A 24,868-nucleotide genomic window follows, 5' to 3' on the forward strand; every position below is an offset into this window, starting at 1 on the left:
ATCTTTAGAAGTCTGATGAGTAAAATGACCACCCAGAAACAAATTGTCAAGTATCCCACAGTCAGGTCCAAAATCGCCACGCGATCGTTCAGACAAGGAGAAAGAATACTGGAAATACAAAATCCCTTCCAATCCAGGATACCCGATTTCATTATGGCAGCATTGGTGAACACAGTGGCTTTCAATGGTGCCTACGACCGAGATCCATTTTGTTTTGAAAAATCTAGAGTGACCAGTTTCAAGCAATTTATCAGAGGAGAAGAATATCCTTATGAATCTATGGACCTCTACTACAACGACGGACAAAAAGATTGGACAGGATATCACAGATTTCTACAAGCTTCTGGCTGCATGACCAAAGGAGAACCTAACATGGTCTTGTCCAAAGATTGGGGGCAATATTACGTAGGTGCTCATGTCAAAAATGGTAATTGTACTCTGTTTGCCATCGACAACGTAGCCAACGGATGTGTGGATTGTCCCTACGTAAATCCCAAGCAATCAGGTGATATCGTATACAAGATTTTCTTGGGTACCGGAGGTTTACCTGCAGACACCACAGTCCTTTTGTTTGCTGAATTTGAAAACCTGATAGAAGTGGATTCTAACCAAGCCGTGTTGTACGACATTGTACGTGGACGCACACCTGGTGACGCTTGAAGATGGAAAAGATAATCTTAAATAATGTGCAGTTAGATTTGTTTTAGCGCGTAACGATCCTAGACTCGAACCGCATTTTTACGGAACTGTACCCTGCAATAAGTTACCTAGACATCCTCAGAAAGACAGATCCGTGGGATACATTGTAAACACAGATCCGCATGATCGACCTGGAAGACACTGGATAGCACTTTGGACAACCCCGGAAAACGTGTGTGAAATTTTTGATAGTTATGCGTTACCGTTACAAGTGTATGAAACCACTCAGCCGTTGATCGATTGGATCAACACACATTGGAAATACGTCGTGCGATCGTCCAAGAGTTTACAGTCTCTTTACAGTCAGAGTTGCGGAGATTATGCCTTGATGTATTTGAGACACAGCTAGAGGAAAAGACATGAGTAAATTTTGAAACTGTTTTCTAGACATGTTTTCGTAGCCAACGATCATAAAGTAGGTCAAATGTTAAAAAAGCTAATAGAAAAAGAGATTTCTTAAGAAGAATGGTGTATGACCTCAGGCAAAGACTCACATCAAACTTGTAAACTTATTTTTGAAAAAAAATAAAGCTTTTGTTTGATATAATGTCTTGCGTGATGGCGGGGTAGCTCAAACGTGCAGAGCTTCAGACACACAACTCCTTGTTTGCGCAGCCACCTACCACTATAGTGTATTGTTATGGAGCATGGCAAGACAAATTTCATCGTATGAAACACACGGGTATAAAATTTCACGAAGGAGTCCCCGATGTATCACATCTACAAAAATGGTTTACAGCGAAAGGAGGTATTTTGGTTTTGGATGATTTAATGGCCGAAGGTGGTAATGACAAAGAAGTCATGGATTTGTTAACCAAACATTCTCATCACCGAAACATTACGGTTCTTTATCTCTGTCAAGATATGTTTCCACCTGGTAAATACGCCAAGACGATTTCTCGTAATTCGCATTACATTGTGGCTTTCAAGAATCCTCGCGACCAACTGAGTATGCGTAATATTTTATTACAAGCGTATCCTAAAACATGGGAACAGGTGATGGAAGTCTATCGAAAAGAAACCGAGCGACCGTTTGGATATTTGACGGTCGATTTTCATCCGGCCAGTCATGATAGCTTTCGCATTGTGAGCCGCTTATTAAAGCATGAAGGCTGTATGCGATGTTTCATCTTACCTCCGCGTAAACACCTACAAAGGTCACAGGCTATGAAAAAGAAAAGAGGAGGGCGACGTATTGTGCAGAGAGGTGGATTTGCTCCGGCGGTAGCGGCTGTACCAGCTATAAAAGCTTTGGTGACTTCGGCCGTAATCAAAAAGCTCGGAAAGAAGGCAGCCGTTGGCTTAGGTCACTATGTTTTGAAAAAGGAATGAAGAAGTTATGGTCAAAGACGCCAAAGAAGGGGAAGAAGTGAGTGAAACATGAAACGACTTTTGAGACATAGAGCTTTCTTGCTCTCTATACTACGAGAGGGAAATCGAAACAAACGTCAAGACTTGATTCAACACGCCAACGGGGAACAAATCAATGCTGTCACTGAATTGGTATTAAACATGTTAAAAAATCGTGTTCCGGTGTCACCACCGCTCATGGCTAAATTGAGAAGACACAAAAAGGTGCTCAAAGAACTGGGTAGGAGAAAAAATTCTATAAAAAAGGGACGACTTCATTTGATGAATCAGAAAGGCTCTGGCTTTTGGCAAGGTCTACACGAAGCGTACTGTAACTGTTTTCAATCATGAGTTGTCAGACTTTGAGTGCTCTGACGCATTTGTTAACCGAGGTTGACGAATCGGTAGAAGAATGGAAAGAGAGTAGTCATAAAATGGAAAAGAATGGCGACTATTGGCGTAAGAGGGCTATGGATTTAAACGACGGTGAAACGATGGAACTTTGTGCAGAATGCGCTGAACGATTACGTTCGACAACGGACATGCAAGAACGCCTAAAGTTTCTTGAGACGCAAATCAAACATTGGCAGAATTCGTCTGCTTTTGAAAGCACCAGATATCTGACGCTCTTGTATAAGATTCACTGCGAGGATTGCAAAAGCGACATAAATAGATACGATCAATACTGCGCTCAATGCATGCGTTCGGTCAACGAGAGTAAACACGAAATCGAGTACTGGAGAAAGGCGTACGAGGCGTTATTGAAAAAATATTATCAAGAACCACGCGACGTCGTAGATGGCTGAAGAATACCTCATGGTGAAGCCCGAAGAATTCCAACGGCTCGTTCAATATTACAAGGGACAAATTACGGACAGTGCCTTTCTAAACAAAGCAGGTCGTGTCGCTGCCGAAGAGCATATTATTGTAAACAATCCAAAGGTGCCTGATGCTATAGCGAATCAACAGACTAGAGAATTGTTACAAGAACGTAGACGATTGACGAAACGATTAAGAGATTTTCCAAGTGTACCCACGGCCGATTTGGCCGATGTAGAGTCTGAAGAAAGTGCCATGACAGAAGGAATTGTGGAAAATTTACTCAAACACATGGCAAAGAAACAGAAGGAAAAACTGCAAGATGAAATTGCGCCCCCCAAGACACCCAAGAAGGAAATTCCCACTCCTGGAACCTCTAAAATACCAGCGCGTATAAAGAAACGAGTCTCACCCACACCTGGCACCTCATCTATGAAGAAGAGGCCTCCTCCTTCAAACTTTCGATCTCTAATGGATGATTATCGTGAGCAATTAGAAACCTCCTTTAAAAGTATAAAAAAGGGTAAACAACCCGCCAAAGTCAAACGCAAGACGGAATTGGATTGGTTAAAAGAAGGCGAAGAGGCCGCTTTACGAAAACCCTTGAGAAGACAACTGGAAAAAGACTATGAGGAGTTCTAAGAAAACAAGAACCAAAAGGAAGGCTCCACCGAAAAAAAGGCAGAGAGGAGGCAAATTTGACATTCAAAACTGGATTGCAAAATTAGGAGTGGAATTTCATCCCTATTCTTTATCTAAAAAGAAACGTTATCAATTCTTAGAACCAGGCACATTTTTGAAAAAACGCTTGGATCGAGGGGATCAGGGCATCAATCGTTTGGATCGCATTGCCAGACGGCACGACATTGACTACTCTAAGGCCGAGAGTCTAGAGGATAAATGGAAAGCCGACGATAAGATGGTAGCCTCTATTAAAAATCTTCCTGGCAAGAAATGAATGATGGAACACCTGGCGCGTAAATTATACAAACTAAGAAACAATTGAAATTGTAATAACAAAACTTGTTTATTAATTAATACAAACTGTTATCGATTACAACTAGCGTGTCCGTGTGTTTTTTCTCTTTCGATAATGTTCGACATTGTCTTTTACACCTTTAAACACTTGTTTGGCTAAAAGTCTACCTAAGGCACTGAACGATGGAGATGGACCCGATAGGAACATGCTTAAACCTTCGGCGATTTTGTCTGTTGTGGTGGGACCCGGCCGTAATATTCTTTTGAAAGTACTCACCACCGCACCTCCTCTTTGTAGTCTCCTTCTCCTTCTCTTTCTCTGGCTTCTCATGGTTTACTAATGAACGTCACTACACTTACAACCTTTTATATCCGTACGGATACGGCATAAAAGTGTCTTTGTCAATCACGCGTTTGTCAAACACTAAACCGTACTGTTTGATACGCTCGACAGTCTTAATTTTCTTTGTTTTGGTTTCCCAAACAAAGAAATAAGGGTTGGTCACGGGTACGGTTCTTCGCTCTTCGTCCAAAGGATCTGTAATTTCCTCCAAGACGTTTTGTTTCATTACTTCGTAATTCAGGTACCGACTTCCACGATAATTCAGAGTAAATCCACGTACTTTACAGCAATACTTGCCTTGTTTGGTGAGATATCTGTAATTTTTGGCACCGCCCAATAATCGGTAATCGGTAATGTAATCATCCTCGTTCAATTCACTGGTCATATCGCCGAGATAATCGCCTAATGCAATCGTGGTTTGGCCGGGTTTGCATGAGTAGATGACGGAATATGTGTCGTAGTAGAGGACTTGATCTCGTAAGGGATCCAGATAACTGTATAATTTCAAGCGGGCTTGAGCGGTCGTAAAGGTAGCGATGAAAATATTGGTTTTCTTGCCTTCAGAAGCGTCTTCGTCCACGTAGCTAAACACCACCTCTAAGACATCTTCTGAAAAGACGCGAATCGCATGAATGACCATGAACGAATTATTTAAATATTCAAACAATTCGTGAGGCGCTGTGACTGATTCCACCGCAGGTTTGTTGAGCCGTTCTCCAAATTTACCCCAGAATGCGTTCAACATGAGTTTGGCTAACGAACGTTTGGCTGCGTTCTTCACAATTTTTCCTGGTTCCATTTGGATACCTTCAGGCACTTCATAGTGGTTAATGTAATTCTGCAATTCCTCAGGGGTGCGTACATGAGATGGCCGCCCGCTTGATTCTTGTTTCATTTTCAGCAATGTATCCACGTACCCAGTAAACAATCCTTCGACGCGCTGGTCTTCGGAAAAATGCCAGATTTCATGAATTTTCACAATTCGGTACCCTTTTTGCACTGCTTTACTGATTTCGGGTGTTCGATGATTTTGCAGCATTCAGTACATTTGGTGAAAATGTCACACATGGTTTTCTTGTCTTTGTCGGATGACTTTTTGTGATCTCGATAACAATCTGTTCCGAAGAAGTCACGATGACATTTATCACACGTGAGTTCCGGTGTTTTGTGGCGCACATAATCGGGACAATCTTTTCGATGACAGGCAGTACATTTTCGGCCTTGACAGGGTTGACGTGCCAAGTCGTCGTGATCAAATCCTTTTTCGCAATCAAAACAGAAATAGGATTTGTTTAAAAATCCTCCATACGAAGTACAACCATGATAATGCTGATCGACTTGAATGAGTAGAATTTTCTTGTCGGCCGTAAGTTGTCCTTTGTAAGTGATCATGTGCGGTTTATCTACAGTTAAGACAACAATCTGGTACTCGGGACTCAAAGCTTTCTGAAACATTTCCAATTCTTGTAATCCACACGGTCCTTCGGGAACACCAGCCAAACTATGGAGTTCTTTGGCTTGAATACCTTGCACAGGATAGCCGTCAGGCAGATTTTCATACAGGTGTCTTCCATCCACATTGTCACCTTTATGCAAACGTGCTTTCATTGTCACGATCGCTCGCGCGCAGCATAATTCATCTGTATTCTTGATTTTTATGACACTACGTTTAGCTTTCAAAAACGCTTCCACATTTCTTCTTCCCACGGATCTTTCTTTTCCTCTGCCACTACTGGCGGGCGGGGTACAGATCAAAGTCAGTTCGGTTTCAAAATTGGTGTTGGTGTTAAACTCTTCTCCAGAGTTTAGTTTATTCACTAAACTTTGCAAATACGTTTGCATTCGTTCACTGCTCTGTTGAAACTCTTTCACGGAAAATGTAGTAGATTGAAATGCGTGCGTGTAGCCTTCGGCCTGCATGTTAAAATGAAGTGTGTGATGTGGCTGAATATCTAGTTGGTTTTGGATTTGCTGAGCAATCGCACGTTCTAATGCATGAGTGATTGAAACGCCAACATTATCATCTGGTGAAGGTTGGCGTAATTCTTTCAAGCGTGCTGTAAACCGTTTTTTCACCACCACATTTTTCTTCCAACGTTTACGCGGCCCCACGGTCCGAGACTCGAACTCAAAGAGCGGTGATTCGATACGTTTCACAGCCTTCAACAATTCCTCGTCACTCATCTCATTAAACATTATCGACTGGATGTTCTCCACAACCTTTGATAACTCTTCATCACTCAACTCTTCGACAAATTTTCTCTTTGCCATGATGATGTTCTCTCACACGCGTGTTCGAAATAAATTGTGCGTTTAGAATGTAATGTTTTTTGTGGAAATCAAAGGTGAATACTCAGGGGAATAGAGGGTTTCTTTTGTATTAGTTGGGCAAGTTTGAGCAAGGGAGGGCATGTATGGGCAAGATTGCGAAAATATTTTCACTTGGAAAAATGGTTGCGAGGGGTTTACATACACACGCATAAACGCACCTATACTGACTCAAATATTTAATCAACAATCGTATTATGCAAAACGAAATATTCAGCCAAGAGTCTGAACGTGACCGACGCTTCCTACAGCTTTCTTGTTCGTTTCTTTATCAAAATAAAACTCACCTTTGAATAGCATGGACCTTTTCCTTAATTGAATAAAAGAGGCAACATTGTTACCTTTGAATAGCATGGACTCTTTCTTTACTTTAGTAAAAGAGGTTGTATTGATTAAACAAAGAGTTGTTCGTTCCTTCCTCCATTACGACTTGTTGCTATGTTGAAGAAAAGAATTGTGATACTGAATGGTGCTAGTGAATTTTCAGATGGCAAGTATCTTATAGTATGAGTATCATTTCAAAGTAAGTAAAAAAGCACCAAAAAACAAGTTTTGTGATTACAATTTCAAATGTTTCTTAGTTTGTATACTGTAATGCGCTGTTCGTTTCTTAATTAACTTACCTTTGAATAGCAAGGACTCTTTCTTTAGTTGAGCGAAAGAGGCTGTATCGATTAAGCACAGTTGTTCGTTCCTTCATTGTAAAGTGTATTTAAAGAAACCTACCTTTCAATAGCATTGACCTTTTCTTCAATTGAGCAAAAGAGGCTGTATTGATTAAGCAGCGTTGTTCTTTCCTTCATTGTAAAGTGTATTCAAAGACACTTACCTTTTAATAGCATGGACCTTTGATCAGGCAAAGAGCCCGAACGTGACTGACGCTCAAGCAGAAAAGACCCTTCGGGACCAAACAGACGCTTACACACATACAGATTCACCCATCCACACCGTGTGATATTTACAAAACGCTCAAGAAAAAGGCCTTTGGGACCAAACAGACGCTTGCCCACACACACAGTGTGATATTCACAAAAGCTCAAGAAAAAGGCCCTTTGGGATTTTGACCGAACGTAAAAGAACGTTTCGTGGACGAAGAATTTAATCACATTTCGTTGATGTTATAACGCCCTTCGCTGATTCTTTGGAAATACTGATATATAAATTTTTTTTTTGCAAAATGATTGGAGTGAGAGCACCTCACGGTAAGTTCATGTCATACTCGAATATTTTTCCGTTTTCATAATTGTCAATTAGTGAAGTATGAAAAGACCTAAGTCTCACTTTATTTCTTTCAGGAACCAAAGATCGAGCCTGCACGATTTGTGTAATTGCTTGTGATGAAGAAACGCCCTGCTGCAAGCAGGTGATTCACACCTCCTGTTTGATGGACTGGTACCAGTCGTAGCAGCAAAGACACCTACGGCCTTCATGTCCATTTTGTAGAGCAGAACCTCCGATGACAGTCTTGGAAGCCTTAGCCAACAGGCCTGAAAGAGTCCCGCCACCAGAAAGGAGGCAATTCAATTGGGTGGCAGCCCATCACCACAATGCCTCTACGCGTGGAATGAAAGAATCCCCACCGAAAGAGACGCTTTCTTCCTTCAATTTATCCAGGAAAGAATGCCGGAGAACGTTATGTTGGTACGAGCTGATAGTAGCTTGTATCTGGTCACGATTCATCGAGATGAGAATCGTAGAGTCTCGAGATTCTTGGCCCAGAACAAACATGAAGCCATTCAAAGGTTTCGATTTGTCTTAAAAAAATTTACTGGCCATTGCTTAGGTTTTTTTTTCGTCGTTGCTCTTTGTAAATTTTTCTAAGGTTTTTCTTTCCCCCTTGCCTTTTTCCTTGCTTGCTGTAAATTTCGCTTAGGTTTTTTTCTTTCGCATTTGCATTTTTCCTTGCTTTTTGTAACTTTCGCTTAGGTCTTTTCTTTCGCCCTTGCTTTTTGCAATTAACTTCTTGTAACAATAAAAATTTTTTTTTCTGGCAATAATAAACTTTTTGTAATAAACATGTTGAAAGTTTATTTTTTTGTGTGAGTTGTCATTGTTCATGCGCTTAAATAGAAAAAACTCTCCTATGGATTACAAGTTTTTTTTACTGCGCTTTAAAATTTTTGATTCCGCTTTATAGTTAAAAAATTCTCTCACGACTTAAAAACTTTTCCTTCAATTGAAAAATGTGCGGTGTTTGACGAATTAGACGTTTTAAATCGCATGCGCTTTGCCTAAAAGACTCCAACATGTATGACAAAATCCCTCCTAGACACATATGTATAATCCACCACATATTTGCATATAACGTCATCTAATGATGTTATGCAGGAACACGTCAATACATTAATGACGTCATGAATATATTACTAATGGTGATGTCAGTCCCTTGGGACTGACATCACCATTAGATCTATTGTTCCATTGTTCTACTTTGTAAATTTACCGACAACCTATTGTTCTATTGTTCTTGGGTGTGAAGTCTATTGTCCTTAGTGGTCACGTGTGTGATATCCGGCTCTGTGATTGGTTACCCGGTATGGTAGCGTCCTATACTACTTGTGCAGTTTTACTGTTTGCAATAGTTTGACTATTTTACCACTTCAAGTATTTAACCTAGTTATGCATTTTGTCCAGTTGAACTTTTTAAGCCAGTTTGATCATATGAACTACTGCAACCGACGAAGAAAAGATTGGTCTATTTGTGTATTTAGCCATCTTCGTTGGCTTGACTATTTCGTAGTTTTGACTAATTAATAAAACTATCGAAGACAGCCAAACTGCTCAGATCGCACAGTCTATCCCAAGTAGTTGAATTAGTTCAAATGGTCAAACTAGCTTGAATTGTTCAAGAGGGACAAAAATCATGATTCTTTTTAGCTAAATTGTCCAGATTTTGCTTGTAAGCATATTGAATTGAATTAAAGTGAATTATGCATTTTGTCCAGTTGAACTATGTAGGCTTCTTTGACCATGTGAACTACTTCCACCAATTAAAATAACTTTTGCGATTTATGCAGTTTCCTTGTGTTTGCTTGTTTGACTAATTAAGCAGCTGAAGCATTTAAGTTAACTAAGTTTCTTGAAGTATTTGACACTAGGGAAGACAGTAAAGTGAAAAAGATGGACAATTCATGTCATTTGGTCGAGGTTGTTAAAATGATCAAACAAGGTTAAATGGTTCAACTGGAGATAACGCATACTTAGCTTTAATACTTCAACTACACAAACTGTACAATCTAATTTAATTGGTACAAGTAGTTAAAATGGTCAAATTAGCTTCAATGAATCTACTGCTCAAAATAAATAAATTAGCTCCAGTAGTTAAAATAGTCAAACTTACTCAATTAGTTCAACTGGTTAAATAGTCGAGCCAGCGAAGCTAGTTTAACTGCGTAACTGCACAATCTATCTTAATTCCTTGAAGAAGTTAAAATGGTGAAACAAGACCAGAAATTTGTTTTTCGGTGTCATTAAGCTAAAACCAGCACGATTCCGCTTGAAAAAGGCGAAAAAGCGTTGTAGACGCGATAAAATAGCGTAATTGGGCTTAAAAAATCAGAGAAACTTCGTTCTAAGTGAAATAAAACCAAATTCAGCTTGATTCGCCAAAAAGACTTTTTTCAGTGCTTTTTTTTCAAAGCTAAAAGCGACTAAATTTAGTGACAAACAAGTGAAAGAATGTTTTATTGTGATAAACCTGAAAACAGCGTAATTTAACCAAAAACAGGGACTTGTTGTAATGTAATAAGAAGAAAATTGAGTAATTTAACAAAAACGTCTTTTGGGAGGTAAAGCTTAAAGCAGGCCAATTCAGCTGCAAACAAATGAAAACATGTAGTCAATGCGAAAAAGCTGAGGAACGCGTCATGATTTGGCCACAAAAAGCGCAAAAGTGATGTTTTAAGTGACATAAAGGAAACATCGCCGCGAATAGCTGGAAGCAGGCAGAAAACCTTTTTTCTGTGCTATAGAGCTAAAAACAGCGTAATTTTAGCAACAAGTAAGCCAATTAATCTTGTTTGTTCAGTTTTCAATGTTTTACTGTTTTGTCCTGCGTATTTAATTCAGCCCACTCAGCTAGTTTGAGCATTTAACACAGTTTAATTGATTCAGCTTCTTGGATTTTTTCAGTTTGACTGTCTTGGTCAGTTTAACTATTAAACAAGGTGAACTATTCAAGCTAATTAAGTTTTCTGTTTGATTCACCCTAAACTCGAGCTCGTTTGATTATTTAATCTCCTTGAACCAATTAGGATGCTTTGCACAATTTAATTTGCGTCTGCTACTTTTGCTTATTAAACCAGTTGAACTATGTTAACTGCAGCTTGTTTAGTTCGCCCATTTAAGTGACAGTTGGATTTTTCCTGCATGGTGCATTAAAGCTAGTTTAACTATTTGAATTACTTCAACCAATAGTCGCACTCCTGATGAGAAGGAACCAGCGACTGCTTTAGCTGTTTTTCCACACATTCAAGGTTTTACTGAACCCTCAAGATAATTTAGCATAGCCACAACGTTAGAGTTGCTCAAAAACCTATTTAGACTTAAGGGCATATTTTTGTTAAACCCAATACTACTTTCACTAATACAGCTAGATCGTGCAGTTTTTGCAGTTGGACAACTGAAACTAGATTGACCATTTAAACTATATCAACCAATTAAGGTAGTTTGTGTAACTTTCGAGCTTAACGGTGTTCGCTAATTTATATTACTTACCAAGTGGAACCCGTTAAGATAAATTGACTAGTTTAGCTTGAGCCAATTTAGCCTAAATTTTGGATATTTTCCAATTGCACCATTGAAACTTATGCGTTTTGTATGGTTACACTATTAAAGCTATTATGATAAGCTAGTTTCATCATTTTGAAATACTTCAAGCAATCAAGATAAATTCTGGAATTTGTGCGCTGTAAATGTTTTCATCTACTTTACTATTTTAACCGGTTGAGCAAATTAAGCTAAATTGACTTTTTAAACTTTCTGAGCAAGTTAAGCTACATTATAAAATTATGGAATCGAGCCAGTTAGTTATGCGTTTTGTCCTATTGAACAATTTATTTTTACTTCAACTTTAGCCAATGAAATTTAGAATTTAAGTATTTAAGTATTTGAGTATCGAGTATTTAACCAGTTGAACCTGTAAAGCTTGTGATACATGTTGTCCTCTTAGACCATTTAAAGAAGGTTTGAGTAATTTGAACTTTATCAACCAGTTGCGATAGATATTGCAGTTTAACTGTCTTCCCTAGTTTAAAGTATTTAACTAGGTGAACCATTTAGGAAAACATGCATTTTGTCTGCCTCAGCCATCTAAGCCAGTTTGACCATTTGAACGACTTCAGCTAATTAAGCCAGATTGTGCAGCTTGTGCTCTTAAACCAACTAAGCTACTTATCCTAGTTGAACCAGTTAGGCTACTTTGGTTGTTTGGAATATACTCCAACCATTTATGATAGATCGTGCAATTTTGGCAGTTGAACTGTTTTTGCTAGTTTGACTATTTTCAAGCTTCACCAAAATAAGTTATATCCTGCAGTTCGTGCAGTTGATCCCATTGGGCTCGTCGTGCACTTTTTCCAGTTGAAGCAGCTAAGCTAATTTGAGCGTTTGAACTTCTTCAACCATTTAAGATGGACTGTGTAATGTGCGTAGTCTTACTGTTTTCGCTAGTTTGACTTTTTAACCGGTTAAAGCAATTAAGATTGTGAAGTTTGCATAGTTGATTCATTTAAGCTATTTATACATTTTGTCCGGTTGAAGAGTTTAAGGTGGTCTCACTATTTTTACTACCTGAACTAATTTAGATAGATATTGCGATTGGTGAAGTTTTACCGTCTTTGCTAGTTTGACTATTGAACCACTTCAACCAACTAAGGTAGTGTGACTTTTTTAATGAGTTGGTTGTTACGTTAGATTGTGCAGTCAAACAATTTAAGGTTGTTATGCATTTTGTCCATTTCAAAGATTTCAGCTCATTTCATCGTTTAAACTACTCCATCCAGTTAAGATTGATTGTGCAATTTGCGCATTTTAATAGTTTTGCTAGGTTTGCCTATTTAACAAGATATTTCGCTGATGATAATAGCAATATTGATATCGGCGCTATTATATTATTATATTAACCGGTTAAACTAATTAAGCAAGTTTGACTATCAAGACTACTTGTACCAATTCAGTTAGCTTGTTCGGTGTGGGCAAGTGATTCATTGTAGCTCTTTTGACCATTTGAAGTACTTCAACCAATCATGACAGCTTGTGCATTGTGTTTGAGTTGAACTGTTTTTGCTGGGTTTAGTATTTAATCATTTGAACTATTTAGCTGTCATGTATCTTGTCTGGTTAAACCATTGAAGCTAATATTACCATCTGAATGACTTTAACTAATTAAGATAGATTGCACTTTTTTGTGCAAAAAAACCGTAGTTGCAAGTTTGATTTTTAACTTGGTAAACAATTTCAGCTAGTTAAACATGTTGTCTGGTTGGCGTTACTAAAGTTAGCATGACCAATTAAGATAGATTTTGCAATTGGTGTAGTGAAACTGTTTCTGCTACTTTGAGTATTGACTATTTAACGAGAGTATTTAATTTAGCTAAATTTTGTAGTTTGTGCTGTTAATGCTATCAAGCTAATTATGCACCTTGTCCAGTTAAAGCATTTATGCTAGTTCGACCATATGAACTACTTTAACCAATCAAGATAGATTGCGGTTGACCCATTTAGGCTAGACTGTACAGACTGTACAGTGGAACCATTTAAGTTAGTTTGACCATCTGAACTAATTGTACCAATGAAGACAGACTGTGCAATTTGGGCAGTTTATCTGTTATCACTAGATGGACATTTGACGAATTGAACCACTAAACCTGTTTATGCATTTTTTCCAGTTGAACCATTACACTTAGTTATGCATTTTTTCTTCTTGATCTATTTAAGCTAGAGTGACCGTTGAACTTCCTCAACCAACTAAGATATAATGCGCAATTTCAGCAGTTTATTTATTTTGCTCGTTTGACTAGTTAACCAGTTAAACCTTTTGAGCTACCTCAACCAATCAAAATAGATTGTGGAATATGTTCGCAGTTGAACTGTCTTTACTAGTTTGGCTATTTAACCAATTGAGCCATTGAAGCTAGTCAGCTAGATTATGCAGTATGTGCAGTGGTATGAGCATTTGAGCTAACTAAACCAATGAAAATAGAATTTGGACTGTCTTTGCTAGTTTGACTACTTAACCAGTTGAGCCATCGAAGCTAGCCACACATTTTGTCCATTCTAACCATTCTAGCTAGTTATGCATTGTGTCTTGTTAAATTATTTAAGCTAGATCGACCATTGGAACTAATCAAGATAGTTTGTGCAGTTGGTGCAGTTTCATTGTTATTGCTAATTGACTATTTAATCAGTTAAACCGTTTCAGCTAGATTGTGTAGTTTGTGCAGCTAGGCCGACTAGGCTAATTTTACATTTTTCCAAGTAACGAAATAAAGATATTTAAGAATTAAGATTTTCTTCGATTCAATTAATTTAGAAAGTTACACATTTGTCATTTAAGCTAGCTTAACTCTTTCAAAATCAAAACAATTAAGGCATATTTCATATATTTCCAAATAGTAAAATTCATATTATTGATATATATATATATTGATATATATATTGATATATATATATATATCTTGATATATATATATATTGATATATATATATATATATTGATATATATATATATATTGATATATATATATATATATATATATATGCTAGTTTGAGCATTTGATGTATTTCAGAAAAGTAAGATAGATCAAACAATTTGTGCAGTTGTGCTGGTTAAACTATTTAACCATCTGAACAAATGAAGATTGTATTAAACTTATTATGCTATTAAAGCATTTTGTCCAGCTGAATCAGTCAAGCAAGTTTTAACATTTCACCTATTTCAGCAAGTGGAAATGGACTTTGCAATTTGTGCAGCTTAACTGTGTTCTATGATTTAATTCGTTAAATCGATTTGCTAGAATGTGCAGTTGAACTATTTAAGCTAGTTATGCCATTTCTCGAGTCGAACCATCAAAGCGTTCGACCATTTGAGCTAACTTAACCAATTAAGTTAGCTCAACTTAATGAACTTAATTTTATTTTCAATCAATTTAAGTTGTATTAATGTTGTCTTTAATTTGGTTACTGAAGGGACTACCGGTAGCCAACCGCTGGCCATATACCGACGGCTCGGTAGGACTGGTGACGAGTGGAGAGTCGGCCATGTTGTTTTAAAAACACTTGAACTCGTTTCGCATGGACGGATTAGTCTGATTGCACTTATTATCGTAAGTTTGTTATTCTTTATTGCGTTTAGCTTTATTGTTCTTGTCATTTAGCGTATTTATACTGTGTTTCACCCTGTAGAACTGTTTCATCGTTGTAATTAAAGCATAATCAACCGAGGAGTTCGCTTCATGAAACAGTTGATCTCTTCATCATGGTAGTCATCGAATGCTCTGTGCCCAACTGCACATTCACAACAGACGATGTCTCCGAAGCACTGGCAATTGCCCTTCTCTCTAATCACAATCTGGCTCACTGCAACCTGGTGCCTACCATCGCAGACGCTGCCCCAGCACCTACAGCACCCAGAGGCCCAAAACTAGAGCGGCCCAAGGTCGATGTTGGAGTTACAATAGAGGAGTGGAACGTCTTCACGAGACGCTGGGAGGTTTTCGAATCAGGTTCAGGCATCGACGACTCCTCGGTGCCCTCCCATCTGTTCCAGTGTGCAGGAACTGAACTTGGGGACAGCCTTCTCAAAGCCAATCCTAACGCCGCTTCTGAGACCCTGACCCAACTGCTGGCCGCAATGCGTTCCTTAGCGGTAATCCCAATCGCCACTTGTGTGCTACGTAGAGAGCTTCTCCAACTAAGGCAAGAACTTGACGAGCCTTTCTGCACCTTTACAGCTAAAGTACGGGGGAAGGCGGAAACCTGTTCCTATACCGCTTCGTGTACCTGTGGCGCTTCAGTCGACTACAATGACCACGTCATCTGTGACGTTATCCTGAATGGCCTCTACGACACCGACATCACGAGGGAAGTGCTGTGACCCAAATTGCAACCTCTCACCCGCGCAAATCATATTTGGCCACCCCCTAAGGGACTCGTTCTCGTTCGTCAACCGCCTTGAGAAGTTCTCGAACCCACACATTAGACCCCTTTGGCGTCAAGCATGCGCAGCTAAGGAGGAAGCTCTTCGCACACGCATCACCTGCACAACCGAGTCACTGAAGGCCCACTCCCACCCCCTCCGCCCCCTGACCCTTGATGAGAGAGTCTTCCTGCAGAATCAACAAGCCCCAAACCCCACCAAATGGGACTGCTCAGGGGTAGAAGTGGAATCACCTGGCCACGACCAATACCGTGTCAAGGTGGACGGCTCTGGGAGAATCACACTACGCAACCGCCGCTTCCTGCGAGCCTACACGCCAGCCACGCCCTCTATACGTTCACAGCAGCCAACAGCTTCACAACTACCTACCAGCAGTGCTGACCGGTGTCCAAACCCCCCTGCCCTCAGTGCCAACAGACTCCCAAGTCAACGCAGCCCACGGCGGCAACGCCCAACAACCCAAACGTGGTCCAAGCCCCAGCACCACTGTCGCCCCTCACCCCAGCGAGACCGACACAGGACGACAGTCCAAACCTCGACGTACAGTCCCGGGACCTCCAGCTACCAACAAGTCCCGATGAAGACTCCTCAATGCACCCTATGTCACCCCCACTGCCGCCCGAACCGGTTCCACGCCCTCGTCGCATCTCACGGCCACCCAAACGGTACGAACCTGAAACAGGAAAATGGGTCACTTGAGTCCGCCTCCCTATGCTTTAAATTGGCCCGCTCTAGGTCCTCGGACTAGGGGGATGAAGGGACTACCGCTGGCCAACCGCTGGCCATATACCGACGGCTCGGTAGGACTGGTGACGAGTGGAGAGTCGGCCAAGTTGTTTCAAAAACATTTGAACTCGTTTCGCATGGACGGATTAATCTGAGTTCGCTTCAGTTACATAACCAGTTGAACCGAACAAACTAGTTTTAACAGCTTTAACCAGTTAAGCTAGACTGTGCACTTTATGCAATTGAAGGTATTAAGCTAGTTATGCATTTTGTCCAGTTGAACCAATTAAGCCGGTTTGACCATTTAAGCTAGTTGAACAGTTTAAAGGACTTTATTCAATTGAAATAGATTATGCAATTTGGGCAGTTTACACGTTTTCACCTGGTGGAACCAATTCAGCAGTTGAATCATTTAAGTTTGTTATGGTATTCTAACTCGAAATAACCGGCATTTCTATTTACATAAAATCCATGTCTCAAAGATTACAACGGTAAATCATTAATACAAGTTCCACACAGTCCTGTCCAAATTTTTCAGCAACATATAACAGAAACAGTTTAAAACACGTGAAAATGAGAAACTCAAAAATAGCGGCAGTAGTAAAACTGATTTCACCTCCGTCATCGAAGGCCTACGCCTATTTGAGGTAACTCCAATAGGCTTTGAATAGGTAAGACAGGGAATACGCATTGCTTTAACTGACGGTTTCCCTCTTCTGTCTACAAGTTTCGGCGCAATGCGCTATTCACAAGGACCTTTTAAATTTGACGGTTTTGGAGCAGCACTTTTAGTTTTTCCAAAGACAACATTCTTGCAAAAATCGTCTATAACAGGGTAGAAGCTGGTCTTTACGTTTCTCTAAAACAACATTTTCGCATTTTAGGTCATTGTGAGCAAATTCACACTAATGAACATCATCTAACACGACTGCTGTGTAAGGAGGGCAAAGAAGAGATTAAAAATAACCCTTAAGCATACACCATCTACAAGGTATAGGAGAGAATAACAATAACCCTATGGTATACACTACCCAATGTGGGCATAGAAAATATTAGAAGTAACCCTTAGCTCTGCACTAATGAATAGGGCATAGTATGTTAAAAGTAACCCTCACGTATACACTACCCACGGGGTATAAAAGAAATTGAAATAAACTCTCTGGTATAAGTTACCCAGCAGGGTATAGAAGAGATTAAAAGTAACTCTCGGGTGCACACTACCCAGGAGGATATAAAAGATTTTAAAAATCAACCCTCAGGTATACACTACCCAAGACGACACGAAAAATTCAATTCACGATAATCAATATCAGGAGACCGCCCTTTGTGTGGACTCTCTCTTTTCACTGATAGTTGAGGCACCCACCGTTAACCTTTATGACGATTATCCTTTACTAGTTCTCGATTGTCGTTGTCAATTGTAGTGTTCAGCGTTACACAGAGGCGTGACAAGCCTTTTGTCATGTAGCCAAGCATCCTCGGAATAAAGTAATTTTACATGTGATTCCAATATGACTGGTGTGCTGTCTTTCTCTTGCCTTATGTGGTATACATATGTACTACCCTATGTGATATACTTATGTTCATAGCCATCTGTGTGACCATGTGACTAGTCTTTGTGATGGCTAAAGCGTTTCCAATCTTCGAACCGTTCAACATACATGAAGATGGTGCGATTGCCCAACGATGGCGCAGATGGATCAAACTATTCAAAAACCTTTTTTTTGCCCCTGCTATTTAGTGATAAGAAGGGACAGAGAGCTCTTTTACTGTAGTGGACACCGGTGAGGATTTTGCAACAGCCAAAACGAAGCTGGACGCGTACTTTGAACCGAAGAAGAGTGTGGAATTTGATATTTCTACGTTTCGGCAGGTGAGGCAAAACCCAGATGAAACCACAAATGTGTATCACTCTCGCCTACAACAGTTGGCAGCTACACGTGAATTTACTGATTTGGACAAGGAAATCAAATCTCAAATAGTTCAGTTGTGCACTTCACAGCGCCTTTGCCGAAAAGCTGAGAGAGATTCCACCATGACACTTGATCCCTTGTTGGTCCAAGCAAGAGCATTGAAAGTCTCGTAGCAGCAAGCGACCGACTTAGAATCCCCAGGAAATGCCAATGCTGTGTTCCCTTAGAAGCCCAAAACAGCTCGTTGTTTTGACTGTGGAGAAAGTTGGCCACACGATGCCAAGGCTGGGTGTCCTGCTTGGAATCAAAAGTGCAGCTCCTGCCAAAAATATTGGCATTATACGCAGTATTGTCGAGGTTCTAAGAAAAGTCAGTCTTAGGAGAGAGGCGGAACACATCGAAAAGGAAACAGGAATCACGGATGTCAAAATTTCAAGCCCCAATTATCTGTTAACCAAGTGAACAAAGATTCAAAGCCACACTCACCACCGTCGAGTTAAGATGATGAATGCACGTTCACGTTAAGTTTTCCAACAAAGGGTAGTGCCCCATTTGTGTCAATGGAAGTCAATGGTGTCACGTGCTAGTTCTTAGTGGACTCTGAGGCTAGCGTAAACATCATGAGATATGATGTGTCAAAATGTTTGACCGTGGACTAAAAACTTGTGATACTAAAGTGAATGCTTTTAACTTATCTATGCTAGTGGGATCTAAGTGTTGTTCAGTTGACTCTAGATTTCTTCTGGTAGATGGCAAAACATCTTGAATATACAACCGTTACAGACCTCGCAACACTACAAGTTGTAAGTGCTGCGTCTGTGGAATGGAATTTGTTGCAAAATTACCCAAGTCTTATCGGAAAGATAAAGAATGCTGAGGTGAGCGATGTGCGCAGTCTGTCAGGCATGACCAACTATGTGGCCTCTTTCATACGTGGTTATGCAGACATTGAAGCTCCATTGCATAACCTCACCCATAAGAGTGTTTAATTCAAATGGAAAGATGTTCACCGAGAAGCATTAGAGCGACTTAAGTGTAGTCTCAAATCGGATGAACTAATGGCATCCTTTCACCCCAACAAGAAATCCATCCTGGTTGTGGATGCTAGTTCTATTGGATTAGGTGACATGTTAATTCAACGTGTCAAAGTCATCTCCTATGCCAGCAAAGCCCTTTAGAGTGTGGAAAGGTGCTACTCTCAAATGGAGCACGAGGCGTTGGCAATCGCTTGGAGTTGTCATCACTTCCTTATGTAGCTCCCCGGAAGTCACTTAAAAGTCGTGACAGATCATAAGTCATTGCTAGCCATCTTCAACAGCCCTATTTCCCGAGCCTCAGCTAGGATTGAGGACTGGCGTGGAAACTAGCGTCCTTCAATTTCAAAGTGAGAGGCGACCAAAATCCATGTGTTTATATCGTAACGCATCTTCAGGGTGGTACAAAGTGCCATCTCATCACAGAGTCTGCAGAGCAGTATGTCAACTTCATGATGTCTCAAGCGACATTTAGGGTTCGAAGTAGAGAAGCGATCAGTGAAGCAACCAAAAAAGATGACCCTCTTCAAGAACTAATCCACTTCATCTCAACTAGCCAGTGATATAGCCTGAAACCAGGGGAGGGAGTCGACCCAAACACTCTAAGATATTTGCCAACGTGGACAGTGAGCTGACTTCTGTGGATGGTAACCTTGTGCTTTCTGGAAGCCGCATAGAAGTGCCAGATGCACTTAAGAAACAAGCGATCGAATTGGCCCAGAAAGGCCATCAAGGCTGGTAAAGACTAGTGACCATCATGGCTGGTAAAGACTAGTGGCCTGTTGTGCTTAAAGGTCTGCTTTCCAAGACCGGACAGCCTTGTTGATTCCATCGTGAAATGTTGTGTTCCCTGTCAGGTTGCAACGCCTAAGCCTTCCTGTGAACCACTGCCATGACATCCCTTGCCCAATGGTCCCTGGAAAAAAGAAAGCTTCGACTTTTGTGAAGTTACTGGACACCAAGGTCTCCTGAAACTGAGATGGTCCACTCTACATCTGCCAGAGCGGTGATTCTTTGACTCAACCAGAAATTTTCTGCCTATGATGTAACTTAAGTGGTAAAGTCTGATAATGGTCCTCTCTTTCATGGTGGCGAGTTCGCACAATTTGCTAAATATCTTGGCTTCAAGCACCGAAAGGTGTATCCTTTGTGGCCCTAGGCTAACAGAGAAGTGAAACGCTTTACCTTTGGAAAGGTACTACGCACCACTACTCACCAGAAGCAATATATGAATCAGTTCCCACGTTACTATCGTGCTACTCCCCATTGTACTATGGGCGTTGCCCCTGCTACAACTTTGTTTGGGAGACCAGTTTAAACCAAGCCACCCATCTTTGCTTTTGTGCCAAGTGGCGAAAGTCATTACCCGCAACCATGCGCCACAGAGGTGCTAAGCAGCAACTCAGGATCAAGAGCCAAGCTGACTCGAGGAGATCTGTCAAAGATTGCGACATTCAGGTTGGGAAAAAAGTGAGAAAAGCTGTCAATGCCGTATCATCCGGCCCCGTTGACTGTCACTAGGAAGCATTTCAGCATTATAAAAGCAGACAGTGCTGACCGACGAGCTACACATAATTAATCTCACTTCAGGAAGCTTCTGGCTTTACACACTCAAGCTAGTCACACTCAAAACTAGTCAAGCACTTAAGGGAGAGGCAATTGACCTAAACACTGAGAGCAGCCCTCCTTCCTGCATTCCAGTCTCAGTTCAGGAGTCTACAGGCTCACCAGTGGACCCCAATTGTGCGATTCTTCTCAATTGTAGGAGGAGAGGAGGGTAGTTTTTAGCGTTACACAATGGCGTGACATGCCTTGTGTTATCTAGCCACGCATGCTGGGCATATTTGTAGTTCCCTAGGATTTTTCGACCAGAGGCTTTTCTCGCTTAAGGTGTGAGGTCTAGAGCAATTGGATATCGCATCAACAACAGAATTATATTCCGAGACCTCACCAATCCATCTGCTGGAAATTTTCGTTGTCTATTAAGTCCAGCACAGAGACCAAATAAACATACAACATACCTGTTGTTTGGTAACTTCGAGTTGAACTAACAGTCTTCGTTGGTGCGCCTCAGACCTACTGGGGGGACAGAACGTTATACAGTCATCGGGGAATTAACGAAACCTTTGGTTCTTTGCAAAAGCATTCGGTCAGATTCCACATTAACTTTTTTAGATGTAATTATCTACATTGATGAGAGAAACGATAGCACCACTGTAGAATGCATGCTAAGTTAGATTGTGCAGTTTGTGAAGTTGGACCTCTTAAAGTAGTTGAGCATTTTGTCCAGTTAAACCTTTTTAACTAGTTTGAGCATTTCCTGACGTACTTTAACCAGTTAAGACAGATTCTGCAATTTGTGTAGTTCAGCTGTTTTCCCTGGTTTGACCATTTTAAATACTTTTAAGCAATTCACCTTCTTTCTGCAGTTTTTGCTAGTCATTAATCGAAGCTAGTTTGAGCATTTGGAGTATTCAACAATTTGAGAAAGACTGAGCAATTTGTGCAGTTCAACTTTTTCCGTTACTCTGACCATTTAAAAAGTAGAACTAATTAAACTAGTTTGACTATTTACACAAATTAAGCTAGATTATGCAGTTTGTGCAGTTGAACCTATTAAGCTAGTTATGCACTTGAACAACTGCAACGAATTCAGACAGATTTTGTAATTTTAGCAAGTTTCACTGTTTTTGCTTGTTTCATTATTTAAGCAGTTGATCCAGTCGAGCTAGATTGTGCAGTTTGGATTGTTAAAACATTTATGCTTGTTATGCACTTTGTCTAGTTGAACCATTTAAACTAGGTTGAGCATTTGAACTACTTTAACTAGTTAAGGTGGATTGTGCAATCTACGCTGTTAAACGTTTTTTGCTAGTTTGACTATTTAACCAATTGAACCAATTAAGGAAGTATGATTCTTTCAACCAGCTAAACCAATTGCGTTATTTGATGCAATTAAACCATATAAACTTCTCATGCATTTTGTCCAGTTCACTCACTTTAGTTCTTATGACCATTTGAACTGCGTCATCCTCATATACATACATCGTGCAATTTGTGTATTAAAACTATTTTAGCCCCTTCGCCTTTCCAACTAGTTGACCAATTAAGCTAGTCTGACTATTATCACTACTTAAACCAATACAGCTAAATCGTCTAGTTTGTGCATTTAAACCATTTAAGCCAGTTTTGCATTGTGCGTTTGACGTAACGAAGGTAGTTTCACAATTTGAACTTCTTCAACCATTTATTTGTTTCAGTTGAGTTGGTTCGACTGGATAAATACGAAAACTAGAGAAGACAGTAAACTAAAAAAATTGCACAATTTATCTTGGTTGGTCGAGGTAGTTAAAATGTTCAAACTAGCTTAAATGGTTCAACTGGATATAACGCATAACTAGCTTCAATACTTCAAGTACACAAGCTGCCCAATCTAGTTTAATTGGTGTAAGTAGTTAAAATGGTCAGACTAGCTTCAATGAATCAACTGAACAATTTAGCTAAATTTGGCTGAATTAGTTATAATAGTCAAAGTTACTTGCCTAGTTCAACTAGTCAACCAGCGAAACTAGTTTAACTGCAAAAATGGACAATCTTTCTTAATTCATTGTAGAAGTGAAAATGGCTGAACTAGCCTACTAGGTTAAATGGCACATGGAACCCAATCCAGCCTAAACGATTCAACTGATTAAATAGTTAAGTTAGCAAAGACCTCCACAAGTTACACAATCCATCTTAATTGTTTGAAGTAGTTCAGCTAGTTTGAAAACTAGTTGAACCATTTCGGCTTTGTTGAGACAATTAAACCAGTTGAATAAATTTAGCCATTGTGTCCATTTTGTCCAGTTCAACAGTTTTAGCAAGTGTGACTATTTAAGTCCCAAATCTTTTCAGTACGTTACAGCTGAGCACAGGTAATTCAGCAACAAAAAGTAAAAATGTCATTTTCCCTGAGATAGGGCTCAAAACAAGCTAATTTAGCTGCAAGCAAGGCAAAACCTTTTCGATACACCAAAACAACGTTTTGAGTGAGATAAAACTGAAATTAACGTGATTAGCTGCAACCAACCAAAATTTTTTTGTGGTGCAATTAAGCTAAAAACATCGTGATACGGCTGAGTTGTTCAGCTTGTGCGCTTTAACCTATCAAGCACTTATGCTAGGTGAGCCAGTTAAGCTAGTTAGACTGTTTGGATTACTTCAACCATTTAAAAAAAGATTGTGCAATTCATATGTTTTTAATGGTACTAATTGAATATTCCTGAATCGTGTATTCACATATTTGTTCATCATAAGTAGGTTAGATTTACTTTTCTATTTCTTTTTTTATTGTAAAGCGCCATTGGGCTAAATGGAAATGGCGCTATATAAATTTTGTAATTATTATTATTATTATTATTATTATTATTATTAATATTATTTCAGTTATAAATAATGCTGATTAGAGGGCCTGTTCCCACACCGTACACCACTGTTCTACATTCGTTACGGCTGACATTGTTTATTCCACGCGCTTGAGATGTACTCATACTCCTTATCTTTGCAAATGACTACATTTGCACTTTTCTTATCGTATGAAAATCCTATCAATTGTAGTTTCCATCGTATTTTAATAACAGAAAAACATCAGTTTTAATAAAGTTCAAGCCCTTCCTGAGCCGACCGACAATAATATCCAACAGTTCCAAATCTGTAACCGTGTAAAATCCTTATGAGCAAGTGGCATTTCGTACAGCAACAGCCATTGGTAAGAGAAATCCTCAAAGAACCGATAATATCGTACTGAAAGAAGTGTTAACTCAGACATACTCGCGAGAGAAAAATTATAATTCCCATCTTTATCCCACATCTCGCCTTTAAAGAATTTCGTATCCCACATCCCGCCTCACTTTAAGCCTCATCCTACATCCTGCCAAACCTATTTTGGACCCTCTCTACCGCTTTCATTCGGTATATGGGATTCACTGTTGGATTTAATACACTGAGCACGCAGGAAATCTGCGGAGAGCACGTTAAAGTTGTTAAAATGTTTTGATTACCTTTATAACTAACATGCAGTCCTCCCTTGTTTACGCCATTCTTTGTGACCTTTAGATGCTGGATAAGTTTCCATCCATTCTGACGGCAGTAGCTCTTTAGATGTTCATTCGCATCTTTCACTGCTCCATTGAATTCATTCGTTGTAGCTTAGATACAGCGGAGTTGGCTTTGGATGAATTTTCAATTTGTCCACGATCCATTCAGCATGTTGCAACAGTTTTATGTTTAAGGTTATTGGAGCCGACATAAAGAACGACTTGGTCCGGTGAATGCTCCAGGTTAGCTTTGAGGTTTTTGCTTCATAGCTTTAATGGTGGCCTTACAGAATAATTTGACCACTGCTCGATGGCCAACGACTTTTTCTACCTTTCTACGACACACGTTTGTCTTTATTAAGGAAGCTCCAATTGATAGGGTTGTACATCAGAGTTGTAGCCAAAAATGCTCGTTACATGTCCAACTTCTCTTCTAAAATGGCTAA

The 24,868-nt window shown here is 39.8% G+C and overlaps 2 protein-coding genes across 2 annotated transcripts; one reads left to right on the forward strand and one right to left on the reverse strand.

The window, feature by feature from the left end:
• Positions 1-4,202: 4,202 nt before the first annotated feature.
• Positions 4,203-5,084, reverse strand: LOC136278305 (uncharacterized). Its single transcript, XM_066161822.1, has one exon. The coding sequence runs from the start codon at positions 5,082-5,084 to the stop codon at positions 4,203-4,205; it is 882 nt and encodes a 293-aa protein (XP_066017919.1).
• A 9,842-nt stretch (positions 5,085-14,926) lies between these two features.
• LOC136277959 (uncharacterized) lies at positions 14,927-15,611 on the forward strand. Its single transcript, XM_066160905.1, has one exon. It carries the CDS (start codon positions 14,994-14,996, stop codon positions 15,609-15,611), a length of 618 nt encoding a protein of 205 aa, XP_066017002.1. The 5' UTR covers positions 14,927-14,993.
• Positions 15,612-24,868: the final 9,257 nt, after the last annotated feature.

This window comes from Pocillopora verrucosa, chromosome 14, assembly GCF_036669915.1.
Source record: "Pocillopora verrucosa isolate sample1 chromosome 14, ASM3666991v2, whole genome shotgun sequence".
Taxonomy (NCBI): Eukaryota; Metazoa; Cnidaria; class Anthozoa; order Scleractinia; family Pocilloporidae; genus Pocillopora; species Pocillopora verrucosa.

Excerpts from the sequence above, each read along its gene's own strand:
- LOC136277959 (XM_066160905.1), top strand. The coding sequence starts at position 14,994 with ATGGTAGTCATCGAATGCTCTGTGCCCAACTGCACATTCACAACAGAC.
- LOC136278305 (XM_066161822.1), bottom strand. The coding sequence starts at position 5,084 with ATGAAACAAGAATCAAGCGGGCGGCCATCTCATGTACGCACCCCTGAG.